This window comes from Bactrocera neohumeralis, chromosome 5 (genome assembly GCF_024586455.1).
Source record: "Bactrocera neohumeralis isolate Rockhampton chromosome 5, APGP_CSIRO_Bneo_wtdbg2-racon-allhic-juicebox.fasta_v2, whole genome shotgun sequence".
NCBI classification, from domain to species: Eukaryota; Metazoa; Arthropoda; class Insecta; order Diptera; family Tephritidae; genus Bactrocera; species Bactrocera neohumeralis.
This window is the reverse complement of record NC_065922.1, coordinates 10983798-11008124: the sequence shown is the minus strand read 5'-3', so window position 1 is coordinate 11008124 and position 24327 is coordinate 10983798. Positions and strand designations below refer to the sequence as shown.

The following is a 24327-nucleotide window of genomic DNA, read 5'->3' as shown; positions in this document are numbered from 1 at the left end:
TATTATGTCAATGTCTGTATTTCCATATTCTGTTTTACAATATTAATAGCCTTCTACAGTGATTCCAGCTTAGTTATAACATATGCGAGTGCGTTATTTTTGATTCGATGAAAATTATTATTATCAAACTAACAATTACATGTATTTATTTATTTTTTTTTTTTGTTGAAACAAATTTTGATCAATTATACTACTTCAAGCAATCAACTGGGCACATTTTGTTGAAGAATACTGTAAAATTGGTTCAGTCAAACTACAAGTATATATGTACATATGTCGAGCTGACAGGCAGTTACAAAAAAGGGTATATACCTTTTATTCAAATTGACAGCTAAATCGATAGGCACATCTGCTAACATAAGTCTATACATACATATAGAAAAACAAATAAATGTATTTTGCAGGGTCCGGCACTCGATCAACTTCAGACCGTTCGCGCAGCTGTCGCACTGGAATCAGCTGTTTATAAATTTGCTGAATGACAGTTCGGAGTATTGTTCACAAGTGTACAAAAGCGTTTTGCCAAAAGTGAACGCAAAAAAAAGTGATCAGCGATGGAATTCAAACGTAATAGTGTGATTGCTTTATATTTAGCTGGAAAATCATAGCCAGCAATTGTTCGTGAGCTCAAACACCTTAATGTGAATAAAGTTTTTGTTTATCGCACCATCACTCGTTACAATGATACCGGTAACATCGCAAAACGCCATGGAGGTGGCCATCAAAAGACTGCAACGTCACGTGAGATGGTCCGGAAAGTGAAGAAGCGACTTGAGCGAAAGCCACGACGAAGTGCCAATCAAATGGCTAAAGAACTGAAAGTATCCGACCGCAGCATCCGACGCATAGCCTTACAAGTTCCAAAAGGCCCATGATCTCACACCGAAGCAGCAACAAGTAAGACTTGAGAGAGCGAAGCAATTGCTTCGCTCGGCCGAAAGCGGTCAAATTTCGACCATTATGTTTTCTGACGAAAAAATTTTTCCAATTGAGCAATTCGTAAACTCTCAAAACGATAGGTTTACTTGACCGAGCGTTCATACGATAATCTAAGTCATCAGTTGGCCACCAAGAGGCAGCACCCGCCACAAATAATGGTTTGGGCCGCTGTCACCGCAGATGGGCGCTCTCCAATTGTTTTCATCGAGCCTGGCGTCAAAGTAAATGCGACATATTATCGGGAAAGTGTTCTGGAGGCTGCTTTGAAGCCGTGGGCAAACAAACATTTCGGTCGCAAACCATGGACGTTTCAAAAAGACTCAGCACCGTCTCACAAAGCGCGAGTGAACCAAGAATGGCTGAAAAACAACGTTCCGAACTTCATTACGACCACACAATGGCTTTGCCATTTCAAATAACAAAAATTAAAGGTGATATCAAGTCGAAAAGAGGAAGGAGAGGGCGTGGTTGAATTTTAAGTGTTAAAATCGGTTCAAATCAATTTCCGGCAAAACTACAAGTCCATTGGAAAAAAATGCCAAAGTTGTAGGTAATGAAAAGATCTACAAATTTTGTATTTATAGGTTTTTCCCATAACCTCAAAATTTAGGTAAATTCAAATATCCATTATTTGGAATTTTTGATTTCTTTTTTATACAAATCAAAATTTTCTTTCACATAACTTGGTATAAACTTAACTTCTTATGTACGAAATTAAATTTAATTTTTAAATTAAAATGCTTATTTTTCTCCCTATTTCGACTTTTGAATTAACTGATGAAAGCATTACAGGTAATAAAATAAAAAAATGAATAGAAAAATTCATTAAATTATCTACCCATTAAACTCTTTCTAAACAGTTACAAAAAAATTTCTTTGAGACAATATAAAAAAATAATCTTTCAATCAACGTACACAAAAGGTTTATAACATTTATTTCTTCATTAAAAAACTCATATTCTTTGTTTAATATTTCTTTGTTCAACTACAAAACGAAGCAGCTGCATTCTTCTCTTTAGCAAATATCTCCATTCAATATTATCCCCAATTACTGCACGCTTCATTAGCTATTCAATAGTAAGTGCGCTGTGCTCTATTACCCAAATCTACGATGCGTAAACAAGAAAATATTTGTTATTGAAGACAAATACCTATTATAAGTGCGTTCGTATCCTTGTGTATGAGTATAAGCTCTATGACCCATTTTTCGTATTTGAATAATCTAAACAGAAATAATTTATGCGATTGGCTTGAAAAGATCTCATATTCGTTCGTGACTCGTTGTAGCCCTATAAAACTTTGAAATATTTTTTCTCGAAAACTTCGCGAGTGTGAAAGCTTTCTGAGACTATCAAAAAATATCAACCATTGCATTTAAAGAGGAAAGCTCTCTTTTTATACTCTCAACAGGGCATATTAAGTTTTACACGAAGTTTGGAACACCCAGAAGGAATTGTCGAAAACCTTATAAAAAAAAATACATATAAATTGTCACCATGACAAACTCATTCGAATAATTCGAATAAGCCATGTCTGTCAATCTGGGATATCTTCCTAAAAACTGAAAAAAAAATTGTATTGACGAACATCGGTACAATCATAACATCATACAAACTGATGGTTCAAAATCAAATTCTTATCTCCCTCTCGCTCTCTCTTTCTCTCTCTCTCTCTCTCTTTCTCCCTATCTTTCTCTCGCTCTCCTCTCTTGTAGGAAAAGTTTTTTGTTTTAAGCTTATAGACACTATTTAAACATAAGCTTTCTTATATGATAAGATATGTTCATGAAAACTGGAAAAAAATGTTATTTTCTGAGATATCTTCTCGAAATTATTGTCCAATAAAACGGTACAATCAGATCAAAATGGATGGTTCAAAACCTAGTTCTTTTCTCTCTCTCTTTCCCCATCACATTCTCTCTCTCACCTCTCTTGTTATACTCTGAACAGGGTATATTGAGTTTGTCACGAAGTTTGTAACACCCAGATAAAGTATATATATAAATTATCAGTATGTTGAGCTGAGTCAATTTAGCCATGTCCGTCTGTCTGTCTGTCCGTCTGTCTGTATATATACGAACTAGTCCCTCAGTTTTTAAGATATCGTTTTGAAATTTTGCTGACGTCATTTTCTCTTCAACAAGCTGATCATTTGTCGGAACTGCTGATATCGGACCACTATAACATATAGCTGCCATACAAACTGAACGATCGGAAAAAGTATTGTATGGAAAATTTTTTCATTTGACAATGTATCTTCACAAAAGTTGGCACAGATGATTTTCTAAAGCAACAATGTAATATCCGAAGAAATTGTTCAGATCGGCTTACTATAGCGTATAGCTGCCATACAAACCGAACGATCGGAATCAAGGGTTTGTATGGAAAACTTTCGCATTTGACGTGGTGTCTTCACGAAATTTGACATGGATTACTGCTTAAGGTAATATAATCTCCGAAAAAATGTTCCGATCGGATTACTATAGCATATAGCTTCCATACAAACTGGAACACATAGTTACTAAAAGAAATTCACCTGTGAAGGGTATATTAGCTCCGAAGTTAACGTTTTTTCTTGTTTTCGTTTGACATAGTTATCCAATATAGAGATTCCAACTCCTGATTTATTGCTTCTTATGGGAGAATTTTCTCTTCAAGTTTACAGAATAGACTCTTATTCATTCAAGCTCAATTGTAAGCAGCTTATAGCTGAACTTTATGCATGCTAATAGCTTCTAAAGCATTTTTAGTTGCATATGCCAACCATTGGCTTTTTTCACTTCTCATAACATTCAAGCCAAGTCTAAACCTAAACTAAGCAAGTACATACCTATTACGAAATTTTCTTTCATGGAAAAAGCTTTAATACACTACAGAGGTAACACTCTATACTTGCAATATTGCCAACTTTATTTTTATATATAATAAATAACCTTAATCAACAAGCATTCATACACACAGTGAGTACTTTCCTAATGAGACTTGTTTCAGTGCCTCAAATCTAATTTCTATGAATTCAGACCAATTATAAATCCCATAATCCACAATTATTGCAAAGCTCACCAAACTCACAAGTTGAAATTGTAAAAGCAATATGTAAGCTAGCAAAATGGCACAGCACAGCATAGTTTCTAGGGTCAGTGGAGCACTGACTGTTGATTATAAGCTCGTTAACCGAAATGTGAAGGCAAACAAAAACCATTTCGAAACTTTCTTAAATTTATGCATTAAATGGCATTGCTGTTGCTGCTGATTCTCTTTGCTGCTGCAACGTCGCCACCTCAGCCACCCCGGCCACCCCGTCACCCGCAGAGCCACTTAACTGGCTGCCATAAAAGTTTGAACTTTAACCTTAAACTTGCCGCACGAACGAACGAATGTCAGGCAGCCAGCCAGTCACCAAGCAGCGCAAACAGGCGAACACACACATGCGTGCACGCACACAAATACATAAACAAATACGCATACAAATGCCTGGGAAGCAGAAAAAAGCATATTTACTTGCACATTCAGCAGCTCACTCATTCATTTAGTCATTTAGTGGCAAATGGGTTGCAGCTGTGCTTTCACTAGCGCACTGACGAACGGACGAAGTGCTGATGTGGAGGAATGGAAGTGTGGAGGGGTGGAGAAGCGGCAGTGTGGCAGTGATTAAGCTGAGCTGCCAAGCAAATAGTGATTTCCACTCCAGCACTGGCATTAAGCGGCAAATGAGCTTTCACATACGAAGCATAAAAAAATAGCAAATAAATTCAACTAAATATGTGAAAAAATTGCTTTGGACTAAATGAGTGCGTGGCCGTGTGGGCGAGTTGGCCAAAAAGCCACACGCAATGCCAAGCACATACACACACGTATATACACACATTAAAAAAAACATATATATTTTTTTATAAAAGAACCAACGAATGGAAAAATGAAATTGCAGAAACTGAAAGATGTGAAAATTATATTAAAAGAAAGGAAAATTTAAATTTTGCGTCATCATGTGCATATTTATATACACGTGTATATGCATGTATGTGTATGTGCATTCATATATTATATTTGCGTTGACGTGAGCAAAGGTAACTGTTGGCGACATGAATAAAACATAATTTCTCACGCCTACACGACAATAAAGGCTTTTTGTTTTCCTCTTACACACCTGCAAGTGCATTTATTTATCTACTTATCTACTTATGTACAAAGAGATACATAAATATGTACTGTATGTGTCTGCTTATTAATATGCCCGGCATACTCATTATATTGATTGTTTTCAAAGTCACTTCCAGTAGAGTTGTTTATTTAGATAACTTTTTAAAGCTTCCTCAATATTTCTCGAGCAAATTTACTTAAAATATATATATCATATGTACATAGACTCTTACATCCACGGTCACCTGAGATAGTTTTTCACTACTCTCTTCAACAAGCTTTCCGCGATGTTCGATTCGTGGTTTTTGGTGGTGCCAATCCTGCTCACACTTAGGCTTATTGTGCCTTAAAAGCACCTATAAGGGAGTCAAGGGAGATGAAGTCTGGTTGAAGGATATATGAACACTCTGGTGTCACTAGGATTGCAACAAGAACCAATCGTCAACTAAACAACTTATAATTCCATATAAGACTGAAACCTTCTTCTTCTTCTTAATTGGCGTAGACACCGCTTACGCGATTATAGCCGAGTTAACAACAGCGCGCCAGTCGTTTCTTCTTTTCGCTGCGTGGCGCCAATTGGATATTCCAAGCGAAGCCAGGTCCTTCTCCACTTGGTCCTTCCAACGGAGTGGAGGTTTTCCTCTTCCTCTGCTTCCCCCGGCGGGCACTGCGTCGAATACTTTCAGAGCTGGAGTGTTTTCATCCATTCGGACGGCATGACCTAGCCAGCGTAGCCGCTGTCTTTTAATTCGCTGAACTATGTCAATGTCGTCGTATATCTCGTACAGCTCATCGTTCCATCGAATGCGATATTCGCCGTGGCCAATGCGCAAAGGACCATAAATCTTTCTCTCGAAAACTCGTAACGTCGACTCATCGGTTGTTGACATCGTCCATACCTCTGCACCATATAGCAGGACGGGAATTATGAGCGACTTATAGTAGAGTTTAGCTTTCGTTCGTCGAGAGAGGACTTTACTTTTCAATTGCCTACTCAGTCCGAAGTAGCACCTGTTGGCAAGAGCAATCCTGCGTTGGATTTCCAGGCTGACATTGTTGGTGGTGTTAGTGCTGGTTCCTAAATAGACGAAATTATCTACAACTTCAAAGTTATGACTGTCAACAGTGTCGTGAGAGCCAAGTCGCGAGTGCGACGACTGTTTGTTTGATGACAGGAGATATTTTGTTTTGCCCTCGTGTTTTGCCCATTTTCTGTGCTTCCTTGTCCAGCCTGGAGAAAGCAGAACTAACGGCGCGGGTGTTGAGACCGATGATATTAATATATATTTCCATATGGTGAAACCACCATACCAAAAAATCGACTTGCTGGCAACTGTTATGACTACGGCAAGCGTACAGACACGAAGAAATAGCAAGTACAAAACAAGAAAAAACGTTACTTCGGTAGCACCGAAGCTAAATACCCTTCACCGGTGCATTTCTGTTAGTAACGTTATGCGTTTAGTTTGTATGGAAGCTATACACTATAGTAATCCGATCTGGGTAATTTTTTCGGAGATTATATTATTAGCTTAAGCAGTATTTCATGTCAAATTTCGTGTAGATAACACGTCAAATTCCGATCGTTCGGTTTGTATGGCAGCTATACGCTATAGTAAGCCGATCTAAACAATTTCTTCGGATATTACATTGTTGCTTTCGAAAATCATCTGTGCCAACTTTTGTGAAGATACATTGTCAAATGGCAAAGTTTTTCATACAAGAACTTGATTTCGATCGTTCAGTTTGTATGGCAGCTATATGCTATAGTGGTCCGATGAGCAGCTTCTTGAAGAGGAAATGACGTTTGCAAGATTTCAAAACGATATCTTAAAAACTGAGGGACTATTCGTGTATATACAGACAGACAGACGGACATAGCTAAATCGACTCAGCTCAACATACTGATCATTTATATATATACTTTATAGGGTCTTCGACGCTTCCTTCTTGGTGTTACAAACTTTGTGACAAACTTAATATACCCTGTTCAGGGTATAATTATAGTAGTAATGCGGCACACTCGAGCATTCTTCGAAAATATGCGGCGACTTACAGAAGGTTTCAAGACTGGAGCATACGTTTGTGGAACTCCGAAAGGTAATCTAGAGACTGATGCCCAGAGCATACTAAAACTACGGAGCGAACACTTCTCCAGCTTGATGATGGCAGTGAAGGCATAACACCAACACATGGTGAACCCAATTCCCTAATCGATGATGATGGAGCAGACGTTCCATTGCCCTACCATGAAGAAGTTCCAATAGCAATTAACTGTCTGAAGAACAACAAAGTCGTGGGTCCCGAAGGATTGGTGGCCGATCTATTGAGATACGGCGGCGAAGAACTTAAAAGGAGCATGCAACAGCGGCTACGCTGGCTAGGTCATGTCGTCCGAATGGAAGGAAATAATCCAGCTCTGATGGTATTCGACGCAGTACCTAACAGGGAAGCAGAGGAAGAGGAAGACCTCTACTGCGATGGAAATACCAGGTGGAGAAGACCAGGCTACAAAGATAAAATGGGCCAAATATGTTCTAAGCATCAAAATCTGAAACAAAGATAGGGTTACCTCCTCATCAACTACTGAAAATAGAAAACAAGTACAAGAGTATGAAAAGGCAAGTTTTAAATAATAAGTAATCAGTATTTCATGTTATCTTATGGGTATTACAAGGATCTCCAAGCTAACGAATTTCAGTTTTATCTGGCAAGACCAAAAACGGTTATTGTAACAATTTAACAGATGTATTTGCTCATTAATTTCGAAAAATTGTATGACTACTGCGTTTTTAGCAATATAAGGCAGCTACTTTCCAAATTGCTACTTCATAAAAATTTTTAGGATGGACAAGAGTAGGGAAGGGCGGTGTGTATTTGATAGACTGAAGCTCTCATAAAATGTTTTTGATTGCAGCATTTGTTCAAATTTTTTCACAGTCATAGTTCGACTCGTAAAGAAGGCTGATATGAGTATCCCAATTTTTATGAATATACAAGTATATAGTATTTATTTTTGCCATTTGAAATACACTATATGAAAAAATAAGAAAATCGTTCAAAAAACTGTCAAATAGTATGTACTACGTACTCAAAACATTTTAACATACGAACGCTAGTTGTGATGTTTACAGTAACTTATAATATTCATCTCAGGCACAGAGTGGAATTAAATTGCGAACTTTTTTGCACAATTATTTTTACAACTCTCGAAGTAGATTAACTCAGGAACAGTGCATCCATGAATTTAATTCATTGATTGATGAAACTACGTCAAGGACCAGCATTAATCGTTGGTGTAGTGAATTCAAACGAGGTCGTAGAACAATTCAAGACGAATTTCATGAAGGTCTTTCAAAATCGGTTGTTGTTCTGGAAATTTTTGCTATTATGTGCAAACTGATATTGCAACATCGTCATGTAACCTATTATGAGCTTCAGACGCTCTGGAGACATTAGTGGGTACAGCATAAATTCAGTATTACATAGGCAAAAGTGGAAAATGAATATGCCAATACCTACTGCTTTACTCATTGTTTTTCTCAGTTTATTTGTTATGCTTTGCTTGTTCTCTATATCGCTCTCGGCTTCGCTAAGTTTCTAGCCTTAGCTGCCTTGTGCTTGTAGCAGTTGTAAGCTATCAAATACTAAGTTAGAAAACTTATTCCTTGTTCACTTAAAGTGAGCACGCTTGTCAAATGAACGATTTAAAGTTTGTAAGTTTACCAAATTCCTATGTATTAAAGGTAACTCTGTAAACTCTGATATTTTCCCAGAATTTTCCAAGTTCTCAATTATTTGATATTGAAATATACTCATCCAGTTCGGAGAAACGAATAAGAGCTCCTAAATCACACTTGTATTCCTGCTAAATTGTTGGGGGTGAAAATATTTAGCAGCACCATAAATTATTTCAAAGAAGTTTTAGCTAGAATTTCACTTTGCTTTTGACCTTTAGTCACCATCACCTCACACAAATATTCCTATGTCAATATGTGAATATATAAACAGATATTTGTTGATACAGGGTGCGACATCTGTGATGTGTGGTTTTAGAAATCGCACAACTTTGATATTTAGTCAACAACTGAGTCGGTAGGACATCTTTTAGAAGCTCAAACCTTCATACTAGAATAATAATAGTGTGCTTATGGGGAAATATAGATGGTTGATGGAAATCAAGTTCGATAGATGGTAGCTTATTATGACTACCAGAAAATGCAAGTCTTAAAAGTTACTGGTTTCAACAAAATGAGATGTCATGGAACACTGCGAACCCTACCACTCTAAAGTACTGAATAGGCATCTAGATCTCCAGATTTCACTTCTCTTGACAACTTTGTATGCGGTTTTTCGAAAAACTGACGAACTCGAGTCAAACTTTCGTGCCGTATATCTCGTAAAAGACCAAGAAACAGAGGAAAAAAATAAAGACGACCGACGCCTTGATCTAAGTTTTGTTAAAAATATTGAATTATTTTTTAAAATAAACCATATGAAATTAAAAAAAAATAATAAAAATATAAATAACAACTTACTCACCACTTAAAAGTTGACGCACCCTGTACAAGTATGCTCATACTCGTACAGTAAACATGCCAAAAATTCATGTGGCAAAAAGGTTGAGAAAAAGTTTAAAAATTTAACCGCTGACACATTCAACTCTTGCCTCATTTTTAGCATTTATTTAATCTAAGGTTCGGCATGCTAACCGTTTTCAGTAAACAGTTTTCACTTTACATTTTCATACCGTACGCCTTTCATTTCCCCCTTGATATCGACGGCATCTCGACGGTCACATGGGATGAACCACGCACATTCGCATAGTCATATGGATTTACATGTGACTTTGCTGAGAGCATGTACCATATGGCAAGCGTACGATAACGCATAACCACTAAGAAGTAAGGATTTAACTGCACATAGCAATTTATATACAATATATGTGTATGTTAGTTTGTACAGCACAAATTGGTGTGTGGATAGGAAAAAGTGTGCAAAAAATATGGGTATACCAAACGTACAGAGCTATATACCACACATACAAAGCATATACATAGTTACATGCCTCCGATCACAATCGTTATATTTATTTATGCAATCCTCTTTGTGCCATGACAGTTTACTCGGCCCATATGTTTAACAGGTTATGGTCGGAAGAGTAGTATTGTGCGCGAAATTAAGTATTTGCGGAGATAAGCGATGACAGTGCAAACGCTCCAAGGCGACCTGTTAGGAAAATTCAACTTTTGAGAGAGTTAAGCCTTTAATGCGAGTTTGATATAATGTAACCAAAAGCAAACGAGTTTTTAATTAGTTTTATTTAATCTACATTTTTAGTTTACTATGACTTTATTAGTTTTTTCGATTCGTCAAATCGTAGAGTGATGCAAATCGCAGAAACAGCTGGTATATATGAAGTTGAATGGTATAATCATCTAGAGAAAACATGTTAACAGTTTCTTTTCTATTTCTATTTTATCTTAAATAGTAAGCGGAGAAATGATGAATTGAATTCATAACTCGCATAATCAAAAAGGATCATAAGGAAGGGAAGCAAATGGGTCTGGTAGTGAAAGAGGGCAAGACGAAATATCTCCTGTCATCAAACAAACAGTCGTCGCACTCGTGATTTGGCTCTCACGTCACTGTTGACAGTCATAACTTTGAAGTTGTAGATAATTTCGTATATTTAGGAACCAGCATAAACATCATCAACAATGTCGGCCTGGAAATCCAACGCAGGATAACTCTTGCCAACAGGTGCTACTTCCGACTAGGTAGGCAATTGAGAAGTAAAGTTTTCTCTTGACGAACAAAGGCCAAACTCTACAAGTCACGCATCATTCCCGTTCTACTATATGGTGCAGATGTATGGACGATGACAACATCTGATGAGTCGACATTACGAGTTTTCGAGAGAAAGATTCTGCATAATATGTATTTATGGTCCTTTACGCATTGGCAACGGCGAATACCGCAGTCGATGGAACGATGAGATGTACGAGATACACGACGACATTGACATAATGTAGCGAATTAAGAGACAGCAGCACGCTGGCTAGGTCATGCCGTCCGAATGGATGAACACACTCCAGTTCTAAGAGTATTCGACGAAGGGCCCGCCGGGGGCAGCAGAGGAAGACCTCCAATGAAGAAGAAGAAGAAATCTCGAAATTTTATGTTGAATAGTATTTTACTGCCAGCTTTCCTTTTGTATTTCTGGCTAGAATTTCAATCTGGCAACTTACAACTTTGTCGTACACTTTGACATTTTTTTGTATTTTACATACTCAGCACGTTTTAACATATAAGCGCTATTTGTGATGTTTATAGTAACTTAAAATATTCATCTCAGGCATTGCGAAAATTTGCGAATTGCGAAAATTTTTGCGCAATTATTTTTACAACTCTCGACGTAGATTAGCTCAGCAACAGTACATCCATGAATTTAGAAAATTTATTTTTTTTTGGTGTAACTAAATTAAATGCCAGTCGATGGTATGGTGAATTTAATCGAGGTCCTTAGTCATTCCAAGATGAATTTTGTGAAGGTCATTCAAAATCGGTAGTTGTTCTGGAAACTATTGAAGGGACTTATGTGTGTCATTTATCATTAATTGGATTTCGGAGGATAATCATATGGAAAGGGATGAATATCTAGGGAGCAGGAGGCTTCTAGAAGATAGGATCAGATCTACGGCCGAGTGACTTACAAGTACATCGGGGACGTTAGGTTTTTTTAAGGGTAACCCAGACATCAAATTCTGATAGGTCGGAGTGTTTATGTGGGACGCGTGCCCGATATACTCGGACACTAGGGATCTGGGTGGTAAGGAGATTAGCTGAACTTATAGATGTTTAGATGTAAGCGGTGTGATCTCTACTAATCGGAACGCCAAACAGTTAGGGTCGTTTGCACGAAAATTGTTTAGGAGGCGAAAGCGTTTAACTGGGTATTAGGATAGCTTCTTGCGTGAATGGTATGTGCGTTTAATGTGCATATGGGGTCTAACCCCTGGTCAACAGTACAAAGCAGTATGGAAGCTGAACTGGTAGTAGTTTCGGTTACGAGGTATGACTTAAGCTCAATTCTGGTTGCACGGTTATTTAATTATTTTTTACAAGGTCTGTCGCAAAAGAAACAGGACTGTAAAAAAAAAAACAAAAAATTAATATTTTTCAAAAGTTATATTTTTTTATTCAAAGTAGTTTCCTTGTGCTTCGATACAGCGTTTAGCCCGGTCAATCAGCATTTGAAATGAGTGTCAAATGAGGTCATTTTTCGGAATGCTCTTGAGAATATCGGTCGCCGCCTTTTGGATAGCTGAAATGTCCTGAAACCAGTGTCCTTTCATGGGCAAATAAAGTTTTCCCAATAGGTAAAAATCACAGGGTGCCAGATCAGTTGAGTAGGGTGAGTGATTAATGGTTAATATGGAGTTTTTTGTCAAAAAATCAGTGACAAGCGTCGACCGATGACACGGCGCATTATTGTGCAACAGGCGCCAGGACCCTGCCTCACGGTATTGTGGTCGAGCACGACGAATGCGTGACAAAAGACGCTTCATAACACCAAGGTAAAACACAGCATTAATCGTTTGGCCAGGTGGGACGAACTCTCGGTGTATAATACCCTCGGAATCGTAAAAACAAATCAGCATTGTCTTTATTTTTGACTTCTGAAGACGACCGACTTCTGATCGTCACAGAGGTCCTCACGCCCTTCTTGGAATCGCTTAAACCACTCATGCACATTACTACGGGAAAGGCACTGATCACCATAAACTTTTTTCATCATTTGAAATGTTTCAGTAAACGTTTTCCCCAAGTTTAAAACAAAATTTAATATTTGCTCTTTGCATTTTACGACCGATGACCAAAAGCTGCTGTCACTTTTTGATCGATAACATCGATTGTAGATATCCGATTGTCTTAATATTTTTTACATTTTTTAATTTTTACGAAATGTCGACAAGAGATCAAACTTTTTATTTCATATACCCACCAATAGGTGGCGCCACCAGAAACAGTTATATTTAAAAAGTTCTGTTTCTTTTGCGACAGACCTTGTATATTTGAAAAATATAAACAACATTTACATAAAACTCTCAGCTTTCTAGGTGAACCAACCGACTACCATCAATTACGCTTTCATAGTCATTACTTTTTTCTTTTCCACAGCTAGTCCTTAAAATGTGCCTCCAAGTTAGCAGACCATTTAAGCAACTGTTGAAATGAAACGCTTATTGACTTTAAATCAACCCAGCGCTTATGAAATAGGTATAATGGCTTAATTGTGATAAACGAGTAATTAGTTTTCCATAAAGAAAAGGAGCACGTAATTTTAGCCACGTACTCTTAAACGTACCTGCACATATACATACATAAAACGTACGTGTACACCTTTATATACAAACGCATACTCAACGTACGTGCTCTCTTCCTCACCCACATACTTATGCACATACTTATGGAGGATACATACTTTAATAATATTTTTACATGCATGGAGCCATTCGCTATGCTCCCCATTAATGTCCGTCGGTTCATGTCTTAGTTAGTTAGGATTATATTAAGATTAGTTGGCAACAGGTGAATCCATATACTTGTGTGTGTGTGTGCCAGCTTCAACGTGGATTTCTTTTTATATGTGCCAAGGTTGGAGTATTGTCTACTGGTGCCAGCGCTGGCTTTAAGGAAATTATTACTGATTTTTTTGGTGATAGAAGCTTCTAAGAGTGCGCACAATAAATTCGAAATTAGAAATAAAGTATATTTTGCTGTACTTTCAAATTTTTACGATTTAAAGCTGAACGCGAACGGATGGACTGAAAATTTGTTTGCCTTTTGTATGAGAGAGAGTCACTAGAATTTAATTCATATTATATGTTTTGTGTTAAGACGTAAGCTTAAAAAGACACAAGTCTAAATTGTATAACTTTCGGATTATATATTCTTAAGATGCAGCATTTTGAGTTAAAAATCCCCCAAAATGATTGAATTTGAGATACAGCATTTTGAGCTAGAAATCGCCTAAACTTTTCAAGCGACAGACAATTCACATTACACGAATTGTACCAAACAGATTTAAGCTATAATCGGTTTACCGACCTTGTTGGCAACTACATATATTAATCATATCTCGAAAACTTGACTTTTTTCAAATTTAGTCTGACTGTTATAGGTTTTAGAAAGTTGCAATAAGTTCCTCACTTATTACATTATTATATAACAAACTTAAAATAAATTTCCTCAAAAGTGAAAATGGTGCTCTATGCCTGATCTAGGTAGATTAAGACTCTCTTAAATAGCTGGGACTAACAACAACTTATTTATTGGTATTCAAAAATTTTCAGGACAATACATAAGAACCTCACTTATCTGTCGATCTTTTACAGGAGGAGACTCTTGAAATATTCTATTCAGCATTTTTCGAAGCTGATTTACAAAAAAACTAAGTTTTAGAATCAACTTATATATCATATTATTTTTTAAGGTCTTGATAACTTTTTTTTTTAAAAAAAAGCATAAAATTTGCAAAATCTCATCGGTTCTTTATTTGAAACGTTAGATTGGTTCATGACATTTACTTTTTGAAGATAATTTCATTTAAATGTTGACTCATGTGGTTTCAACAAGATGGCGCTACATGCCACACAGCTCGCGATTCTATGGCCATTTTGAGGGCAAACTTCGGAGAACAATTCATCTCAAGAAATGGACCCGTAAGTTGGCCACCAAGATCATGCGATTTAACGCCTTTAGACTATTTTTTGTGGGGCTACGTAAAGTATTCTACAGAAATAAGCCACTACTATTCCAGCTTTGGAAGACAACATTTCCGAAGAAATTCGGGCTATTCCGGATAATGCTCGAAAAAGTTGCCCAAAATTGGACTTTCGCAGAATGGACCACCTAAGACGCAGCCGCGGTCAACATTTAAATGAAATTATCTTCAAAAAGTAAATGTCATGAACCAATCTAACGTTTCAAATAAAGAACCGATGAGATTTTGCAAATTTTATGCGTTTTTTTTTTTTTAAAAAGTTATCAAAAAAAATCACCCGATAGAATCAATAAAAGAGTGTGAAGTCTACTTTTCTTTCATCATAAAACTGTAAATCACTAACACGACTTTAATATTTTTTATTTATACCATTTATTAACTTTGACATATCGTGCCTCGATTTTTTTATGTTTGAAAAGTGTTTAAGAAAGAAGTGTTTTTAAGTAAAAATGTAACCTTCACTGGCAACCATTATCACGCCATGATAACCAACTAATTAATGCCTGAAATTGAAGCTCATGATCTCGGCGACATTTGAATCAAGAAGATGATGCCACTGCCCATACAAGTACATCGCATCAATCAGTGGATTTATTGAGAGAAAACCTCGGTGAGTTGTTTCACGTTTTGAGCCGATCGATTGACCACAAAAATAGTGTGATAACATCACACCGTTAAACTTTTTCTTATGAGGATCTGTAAAGTCTAAAGTCTATGCGGACAATCCCGCTTCGATTCAGGTCTCTGAAGCAAACCATCAAACGTGTCGTTCGCCAGTTACCAGTCGAAATGCTTTAACGAATCATCGAATATTGGACTCAATGCATGGACTAACTGAGATGTGGCCACAGCAAACATTTATGGATACAACAAATTTAAAGTTAAGAAACATCATTTACACTCTCGCTTTAAATAGATATATACGTCACTAAGTTTAATACATGTTGAGCATTTTAAGAATATTAACTTTTATATGAGATAAAGATTTGTGGTTTTATGTTTATAAGCTTTTTAGTAGAGTATTTCAGTAGGTCTGAGTTTAATTTGAAATTGAACGCAAATTTTATTCGTTATAAAAATCAAAATATGAAAAGAGTGAGATGAGTTTAAAAAAATCTTTTTTTAAATGAACTCCTAATAAACAGCAGAATAACCCAAAAAAATCTGATGAAAATTGACCCGAATGGAGGGGAAAATGTTGCAGATGTGTATTGGAGGGTCGAGTAACGATCGAACGAAAGGCTTGACAACGCGACTGATGACTCTGCATTCAACAAACACATCGTTACTGGTGACAACCCTTGGATTTATAACAATGACGAATCGAATATCGAAACTGACCAACAATCTAGCAATCAAGGGAAAACAATCCCTGCCAAGACTTATAAAAAGTATATGAAAACTTGTAAAGATTTATATTAAAATACGTCAGTGCAAATCAAATTTGATTCTAAATTCGAGCTTTATGGCGCAATATGAGCACACTATTGCAGAAAATTATAATAAATTTAATCACATTTTTAACAGAATGGCCTGCAAACTGAATTCTTATATGAGAACTATAGGTATATATACCATATATGTGTACATATATATATATATATATATATATATATTGATACACATTTATAAATATTCATATATATCTACACCTCATATACCTGCAAGCTCATGTTCTATTTCTGGCAAATTACGTTATATTTGCAAATCTAATTGAAAAATTAACCATTAATGACAGCAGAGAATTCAAAAATGTTTAAATACACGTATATACCCTTAATGAGTACAAATAAATACAACAAATTATAGCAAACAAAGAAAATGGAGAACGGACTAATTAAAGAGAGTCCTTTTAAAGGATGAAAGGTAAAATGAAAAATTGAAATACTGAGCAATTACTGAAATTCACTGAACCAAGCGGAAAATACAAATACAAACAAAGATACACACGCACTTTAAACACTTAAAAAAATGGCGGCATACTTATGAAGAGGGTAGAAGTTCAAATTGTCAGCGTGTACTTCACAACTTGCGGACTTCCTACTAACCTACATATAAACGAAAATATAAACAAACGCCCACACATATGCGGTCACATGGTAAACACGCATTTGTAAATACGTAGACATTGTAATACCTACACATATACATACCTGCATGTATGTATGTATGAATAATTGAGTATATACATTAAACATATACATATAAACAGTTTTAACCAAACACACACACATACATACATGACAAATATATTGTATGCGTATACCGATTCTCATTGAGTCATTAAAAAGTAGCAGAAAGTTATACCAAAACAATTTGAGCGCGGAGATGAGGCTCAGCACCATTTTCTTTACATACTCGCTATGTTTTGGGAGGCAACGCACAGAATTGCAGGCTAGCCAGCTGCCGACGACGGCGTGAGACCACCTGCTAGCACATTTCTAATTAAGCTCCCGAAGGTAAACGGTATTATTTGAAAGTCAGTTGAGCAATTTTGCAATGGCAGGCTGCTGTAACGGCAGCGCCGAGCGGAAAGTGAGTAACATAAGAGAGTGAGAGCGTGAAATACACGTACGTACGTTAAGTTACAACTCTAAATACAGCAGTGGGCGCTGTAATGGAAACGCGTTTGAAAAAAGTTTGACTTAGTGGTATTTTTCGGATTTTTTTTAATATTTAATAATTTTAGTATTTAATATAATATTTAGTAACAAAAAATTATATAATATGCTTATAAGTTTTTTCAACCATGTATGGCAACAAGGCAAGGTCTTTTAAATTTAAGTTTTTCATGTGAACTAAAGCCACAGAAAATCTCAAAAACGTGTTTTATAATATTATTAATATGGCTTTCTATCGTAACATGCCGAAAATATTGAATTCTAATAAAAAAAAACGGGATTTTGTCATCACATCATCATTTTTTCAATATCATGGTGCATTTCTAGTACCCTGAAACTCTCTAAGCAATTTTTGAGCCTAAAAAATATATGGTTTTATTGCTATTTAATTTGTAAAAATTAATTTTGACTTCTGATCTTAAATTTTAGGGTCCTTATGTTATTCGAAAAGTGCAGAGCCCTTTCCTTATAAACGTTTTGGTCATATCTAAAATTAACATTATCTTTGAAGTGACCAAGGCTGCTAAAAACAGTTCCTTTTTAATTTTATATATTCTCCTGGATTATAAGAATAAAATTGGAACGATGGCTTCCCAGAGAGTAGTTCCGCTCTTTGCTATAGCATTACCGTGTTTTCTTAAGAAAATTTTCTACATTAGAGATTCGTCAAAGAAGCATTAAAGTAAAGTTTGAAAGAATTTGGCAACCGACAACACCAAACATACACTTGAATATAAAAATTTTATCGATTTTGTAATAAAATATGACATCTAAATTTTCAAAGATAACCATTTATGAAATATACTACTCCACATGCCATATGTAAGTCTGAGTCAACATCCATTTTGAGCTTGGAAAAACCACAAAATGCAATTTCAAAAAATGTGGTACTATTTTACGAGACACCACTGTATATATTATCATACATATATACACGAAAAAGGGAATTCGCTTGCGTGGGCGTATGTATACAGAACGTCATCAAGTAAAATAACAAAAATAACAACAATACGATTTACATACCAAAAAGGGGATAGCTCGTAGCAACAATGTCTAGCGTATAAGTGAAAAGGTAAATTGAGCACTTTCCAAATTTTAATGAATTGTAATAAAATGTATACAGAGACGTTTTAAAAATTTCATTGAAACTAACATTTAATATAAAGATTTTCATTTCCAAAAAATTTTCATTTTCGAAAAATTTTGGAAAATAGTTTTCGAAAAAAAAATTTGAAGGGAAACGAAATTTTGCGTTCAACATTTTTCTTTAAATAATAAAACACAAACATTTTTTATGCAAAAAACTCACCCGCAGTACTACCATGAGCCATTTTGATGCCAACCGTTTGCTTTAACTCCTTCAATAGAAATTAATTCAGCGCTATACTAAACACAACACAATAGCGCTGTAAATGTTTAAGTTTCTACGGCAACGCACGCATTAATGCTTAAATAATTTTGCCAAAAAATCACACGAATCTGTACTTTTTCATACAACGCTTCACACCTCAATTATACACGTTTAATACGCAAGAAATTATCGCCAAATAAGCACTTATCATTCACCAAATTGTAGTTCCAGTCAAATAATTTACATACACAGACAAACACCCGTATGTGGCTTGTTACAATATTATAGAGGCAGCCACAATGAAAAGCCTAGTATTAGCCATAATACGCGCTTTTGAGGGAGAAGACACGTCCGCACACGGAAAACTCAAAAGAAAAACTGCCAGCAAAGGTCCGCATATGCGAAGTTAAGAGCTCGTTAAAGTCAGGCTAACGAGCAAAATGCACTCTCGTCCCCACCACAGCAAGCATTGCGGCATGTCAAGCTGCGGAAACTGGTTCAGCAACCACCCCCTCGGCAACGATGTTATGCTGAGCAGCATTAAACGATATTGCTTGGCGATATGAAACTGTTGCTCTCGCATTAATATGCCGTCAACAAAGAGTTGCAGCGCACATAGCGATGCAGAGGAGTTGTGAGGCTGCCAACTAGTTCATTTTGTAACTAGTGTTGGTTCATTTTGCGGTGCTAAAGAAAAACATTTTTCCAAAGGTTTAGTGACCACAGATAAATACAGCTTAAGATTAGCAACAAATTTATTTAAAAAATTTTCAAACCTCATATTTGGGTCAGCGCTGAATAACCCTGAAAATCAACTCAGCATTATATATTATAACATTTATATTAAAAAGAAATTCATCTAAATTTGTTGCTTCAAAAAGATTTATAAAAATGTTTGCCGTCAGCTCACTGCATATTTTTCTCCGCCCTCCCTTCCTACACCGTCATTACTTATCAAAACCTTAAATCACCAACTTTACTTTCTCTTTCAAACACCCTGCGCTCTTGCGCTCTCTCGGTTATATAGCAAATTGTTGCTTGTGTGTATGTTTAAGCTACCAGATTGTCACTTTCATTTGGGTAGGTTATGTGTTTTTGTGGTTCATGGCGACTGTTTACTTTCCCAACTAAAACAAGTAACAACTCGAACGCTCTTTTAAACATACAAAAGTTCAAGCATTGCAACGACTCACTCAGATTTCTTATGCTATGTAAAGCGAGCTCTATACTCACTCAACGAGCCAAGCACTCACATCAGCTGATTGTTTGGCACTCAATGCTCACTTGAGTCCCTGTTGTGACACTCATAGTTGAAATATGTATGTGAGTGTTTCTCGAGTTTGATTAATTACTAATAATTGTAAGTGTATTTAAGTCATAAACAGTTTAAAAATATTTGCAGCATTGAAGAAATTTAAACGCAATTTTTATGTAATTCTATATCAAATTGTCAATTTTCATATTCCAATCAACAAACTGAAACTCAAATGTCAGAGCGAAACGTTCTGATATCTCTGAACTGTGTAAAGTAAAATGAACCGATATCTCGGGAGCAATTTAACCGCCGATTCCCTGCGATTTAATTCAGCGCTTGGAGTCTCAGGGGATAATTTTATTACTGTTATTAGTGAAAGTAAGAAATTTTACTTTGGTTATATAAGAAAATTCTACAAAACTTCTTTATTGGAGAACAAAAATTTTTGAAAAGCAAAACGAAGCTTAGAACCTTAAGATTTTGAAATTTTTTTCTTTTAAATTTTTTCATATTTACCTTTAAAAATACTATACTAAAATTTTAGTTAAATATTTCAATATTTTTTGAGTTACAGGATTCTATAGGTGTAGCCGACCAATTTAAACTGCTCTATTACTTTTCTATATATGCGCTCTTCCCGAACCAGAATTTTGCAAATAATTTACAATAATCTGGCAGTATTATGAGCTGACAAAAAAATCAAGTTTTGGCAAGCTAAAAAGTGCCTATTTTGGGTAAAATTCAACTTTTTTAAGTTTTATTTTTTTTAAATATTTTTTGACCGCAATTCATTGTATGGCAATATCTTCTAGTAGAGCATTTTGTTCGTCTCATACACGGAGAAGATTGGAATTATTGAAACAAAGGAGTATGAAATTTATTCCATTTTTTCTTCAACTTCACGGAATAACAAATTTGACATTTCTAAATCATTTTTCCAAGTCAATGTATTCAATTAAACTGAAATACAATAGTGTGTCAGGACGTATGGGTAATATTTTTCATCATCTTCAACTTCAATAAACTGAAATACAATAGTGCGTCAGGACGTATGAGTAACATTTTTTATCATTTGAAGAATCTTCAACTTCCTAAGTAACAGATTGGACATTTCTAAATCATTTTACCAAGTCAATGGCTGCAATTAACACACAAATGCAATAGTGCGTCAGTACGTATGAGTAAAATTTTTGATCATATGAAGCATTCAAAAGTTTGCCCACAGCCATCAACAGCTTAAAAATTAATAGAAAAAAACCACAAAACGCTTATAAATGAAAACTATATACTCACCTCCCTATATACTCATAAGCATATACATATGTGTTTGAAATGAACAATAAAACGCATTTCTTGTACTTCCAATATAAACATGTATGTATACATATAATCTCATTCACTACTTTGTAATAATATATAATGTATGTGTTTGTATATAATTTCACTAGATATTTCTATATGGTATCTTTATACTTTCATATTCATAATTTGTATATAAATAATATATGTATGTATGTATTAAGTTTTACAATTTGCTTAATATTCTTCTGCTTCTTTTGTGAATATTCTATATATTTTTACTTTTTTTCTACATATGCTACTTGTGTATTATCATATGGCTATATGGCTATATGTTTGCATGTATGTATGTACTTTAACCATTTACACGCTATACATAAACATTAGCAACTGTAAATAATGTTTGCCTTGTAATTATTTTTACTTTGCTTGCTGTTTATTATATTTTAAATGCCATTAAATATTAAATAATAAAAAATAAAATATTAAAACTAATTAAAAAATAAAAATAATAGTATTAAAAAGGTTATAATAACGAAGGTAAAAAATAAAAAATACTAAAATATTACTACTATTAATATTAAGCCAAAAATATATTAAAATATTTTTTTATATAAATTAATAATTTTTTTATAAAATAAAAATTGTATATTTTTTATAAATTAACAATAAACCAAATAACATTTACTTTAACAAATTAGTAAAAAAAAAATTATACGGACGCATATTTGATGAAGTTTATATGCTTTAGCATACTTGAAAACCTTCCTCTCCCTCTTTCTCTGTCTCTCTCTCTCTTTCTCTCTCTACTTCTCTAAGGCTTACTATCTTCCCAGCAGGAAATTATGGGTTAAACTAATATTATAATCACAATATTTTAATTTAATGAACACAAATCACGAAAATTGCAGAAAATTAAAAATAACAATACTGAGCGGTTTTTATAATAAAAAAAAACATAATTTAACCAAGCTTTTATTTCCGACATTTTTTTTAACAATATTTGCCACTTCGTTCTCTCATATAATTAACTAATTTCTTTAAGAATTTAAAAAATTAGCGATAACAGTTTTTAAATAACAAAATTGTTTACTCTGTTTTGTCACATACAGTGGTGAGTAAAAATTCAGCATACATATGTATATATTTTTTAAAATTTCACTTATACACAGAACTTTTAGTTAAAAAACATACAAATAGGATGTAAAAAATAGTGCTTGATAATGTTAATAAAAAAGTGAAAACTTAATTGATTTATAAAAAAAGGTTTTACAAATTAATACACAACCTTGACATTTCACAATTTTTTTTTATGTACAGGGTATACCTTTCTAAAAATATAATACAAATGTTTTTTTATTTAGTAAAACCTTTATACTTTTTGAATAATGTGGCAAACTTCTCGAAATCAATTAAAAAATAAATATTTTCCAAAAAATAGAGCATACCTTTAGGCGCATGAAGTGCTATTTTGGTTATAAATAATAGCTAAATAGATTTAAAAAAAAAAGTTTAAAAATCTAAATGCACTGAAAGAGTGATATCTTGAAAATATTACAACACATTTTTAGGCGCAAAACCGCTTGAATGATTAAAAAAGTTTAGCTTGCAAATATTTTGTTGTTTATGCGTTTAATTTTACCATAAAAATTCTCAAGACCACGTATCAAAATCCATTAAAAAATGTATTTTCAAAAAATACGGCATACCTTTAGGCGCAAAAGCACTTGAACTGTTGTTTTGATTATAAATTAATTATTATTCATGGAAAAGGAATAAAAAACTAAAGTAATAATTTAAATAAAGTGGTATTTTTAAAATTATACAACATATTTTTAGCCGCAAAACCACTTGAATGATTATATAAGTTTAAAATTGCATAATGTTGTTGTTCTTTCGTTAAATTTTCTAGTATATTCTAGACAACGTATTAAAGAGCTAAATCCTTTAAAATTATATTTTAAAAAAATTACAGCATATTTTTAGGCGCAAAAGCACTTGAATTGCTGTTTTGGGTTCAACCAAATATCTTCAAAAGAATGGATAAATAATAGTAATTAATGTTTTTATATTTTGTATCAACTAACATTTTCAAAATTTTGCAGCACAATTTTAGGCGCAAAAGCGCTTTAATGAAAACACACATTAAATTTGCATAATTTTGTTGTTCTTCAGTTTAATTTTACCGTAAAAGTATTCAAAACAACGTGTCAAAAACACAAAATCCTTTAAAAAATTATATTTTCAAAATATATAGCATACATTTAGACGCAAAAGCAACAATTTCGTTAGGTACAACGCGTTTTTGTCATCAATAATGTTTATAATTACAAGCAACGTAATTAATCGGCATCTGCCAGCCAGCCAGCCTTAGCACTGCTAAATAATGCATTCAATGGCATGTTAATACTTTTAAACATATTTTGTACATTTTCTAAAGATAATTTTTTTCCCTTTATGTATGTTTAACAATTGTTTAAGCAAGTTCTTCAACAAATAAACATTGCATTGTATAAAAAGCAACAGATTTCGAATATGTATACGCTTGTTTTGTCATGCACATGCATGTACAAACATGCTTAAGCATTTCCAACAATGTAAATAACAACTACTTTTTTTAAACTTTACGTTCAAACATACATATAAATATTTTTTAATATAATTTATATTTTTCTCTGCATTTTTCACTGGACTGGTATACAATTTTGCATTTATGTTTATTTAATTATTATTTACAAGTTTTTATGTTGTATGTATGCATGTATGTATGTGTTTATGCTTGCTGATAGGAAGTATAAAATTGTGGTGATTCCCTACATTTTCTTTTTTAAATACATTTTTTTTTTAATAATTTTTTATATTTTTTGTTTTACAATGCTGCCATATTTAATATGTTTTGCATCTAAATATCGTTGGCTATAACTTTATAA

The 24327-nt window shown here is 34.3% G+C and overlaps 1 protein-coding gene across 1 annotated transcript in view; it reads right to left on the bottom strand.

Moving 5' to 3' along the window:
• LOC126759046 (small G protein signaling modulator 2) overlaps positions 1-19194 on the bottom strand; it is a 48761-nt gene extending 29567 nt beyond the window's left edge. The window contains exon 1 of the mRNA XM_050473610.1: positions 18802-19194. Coding sequence (XP_050329567.1) covers positions 18802-18823 — 22 coding nt within the window. The 5' untranslated portion in view covers positions 18824-19194. The remainder of the gene's footprint in view (positions 1-18801) is intronic.
• Positions 19195-24327: the final 5133 nt, after the last annotated feature.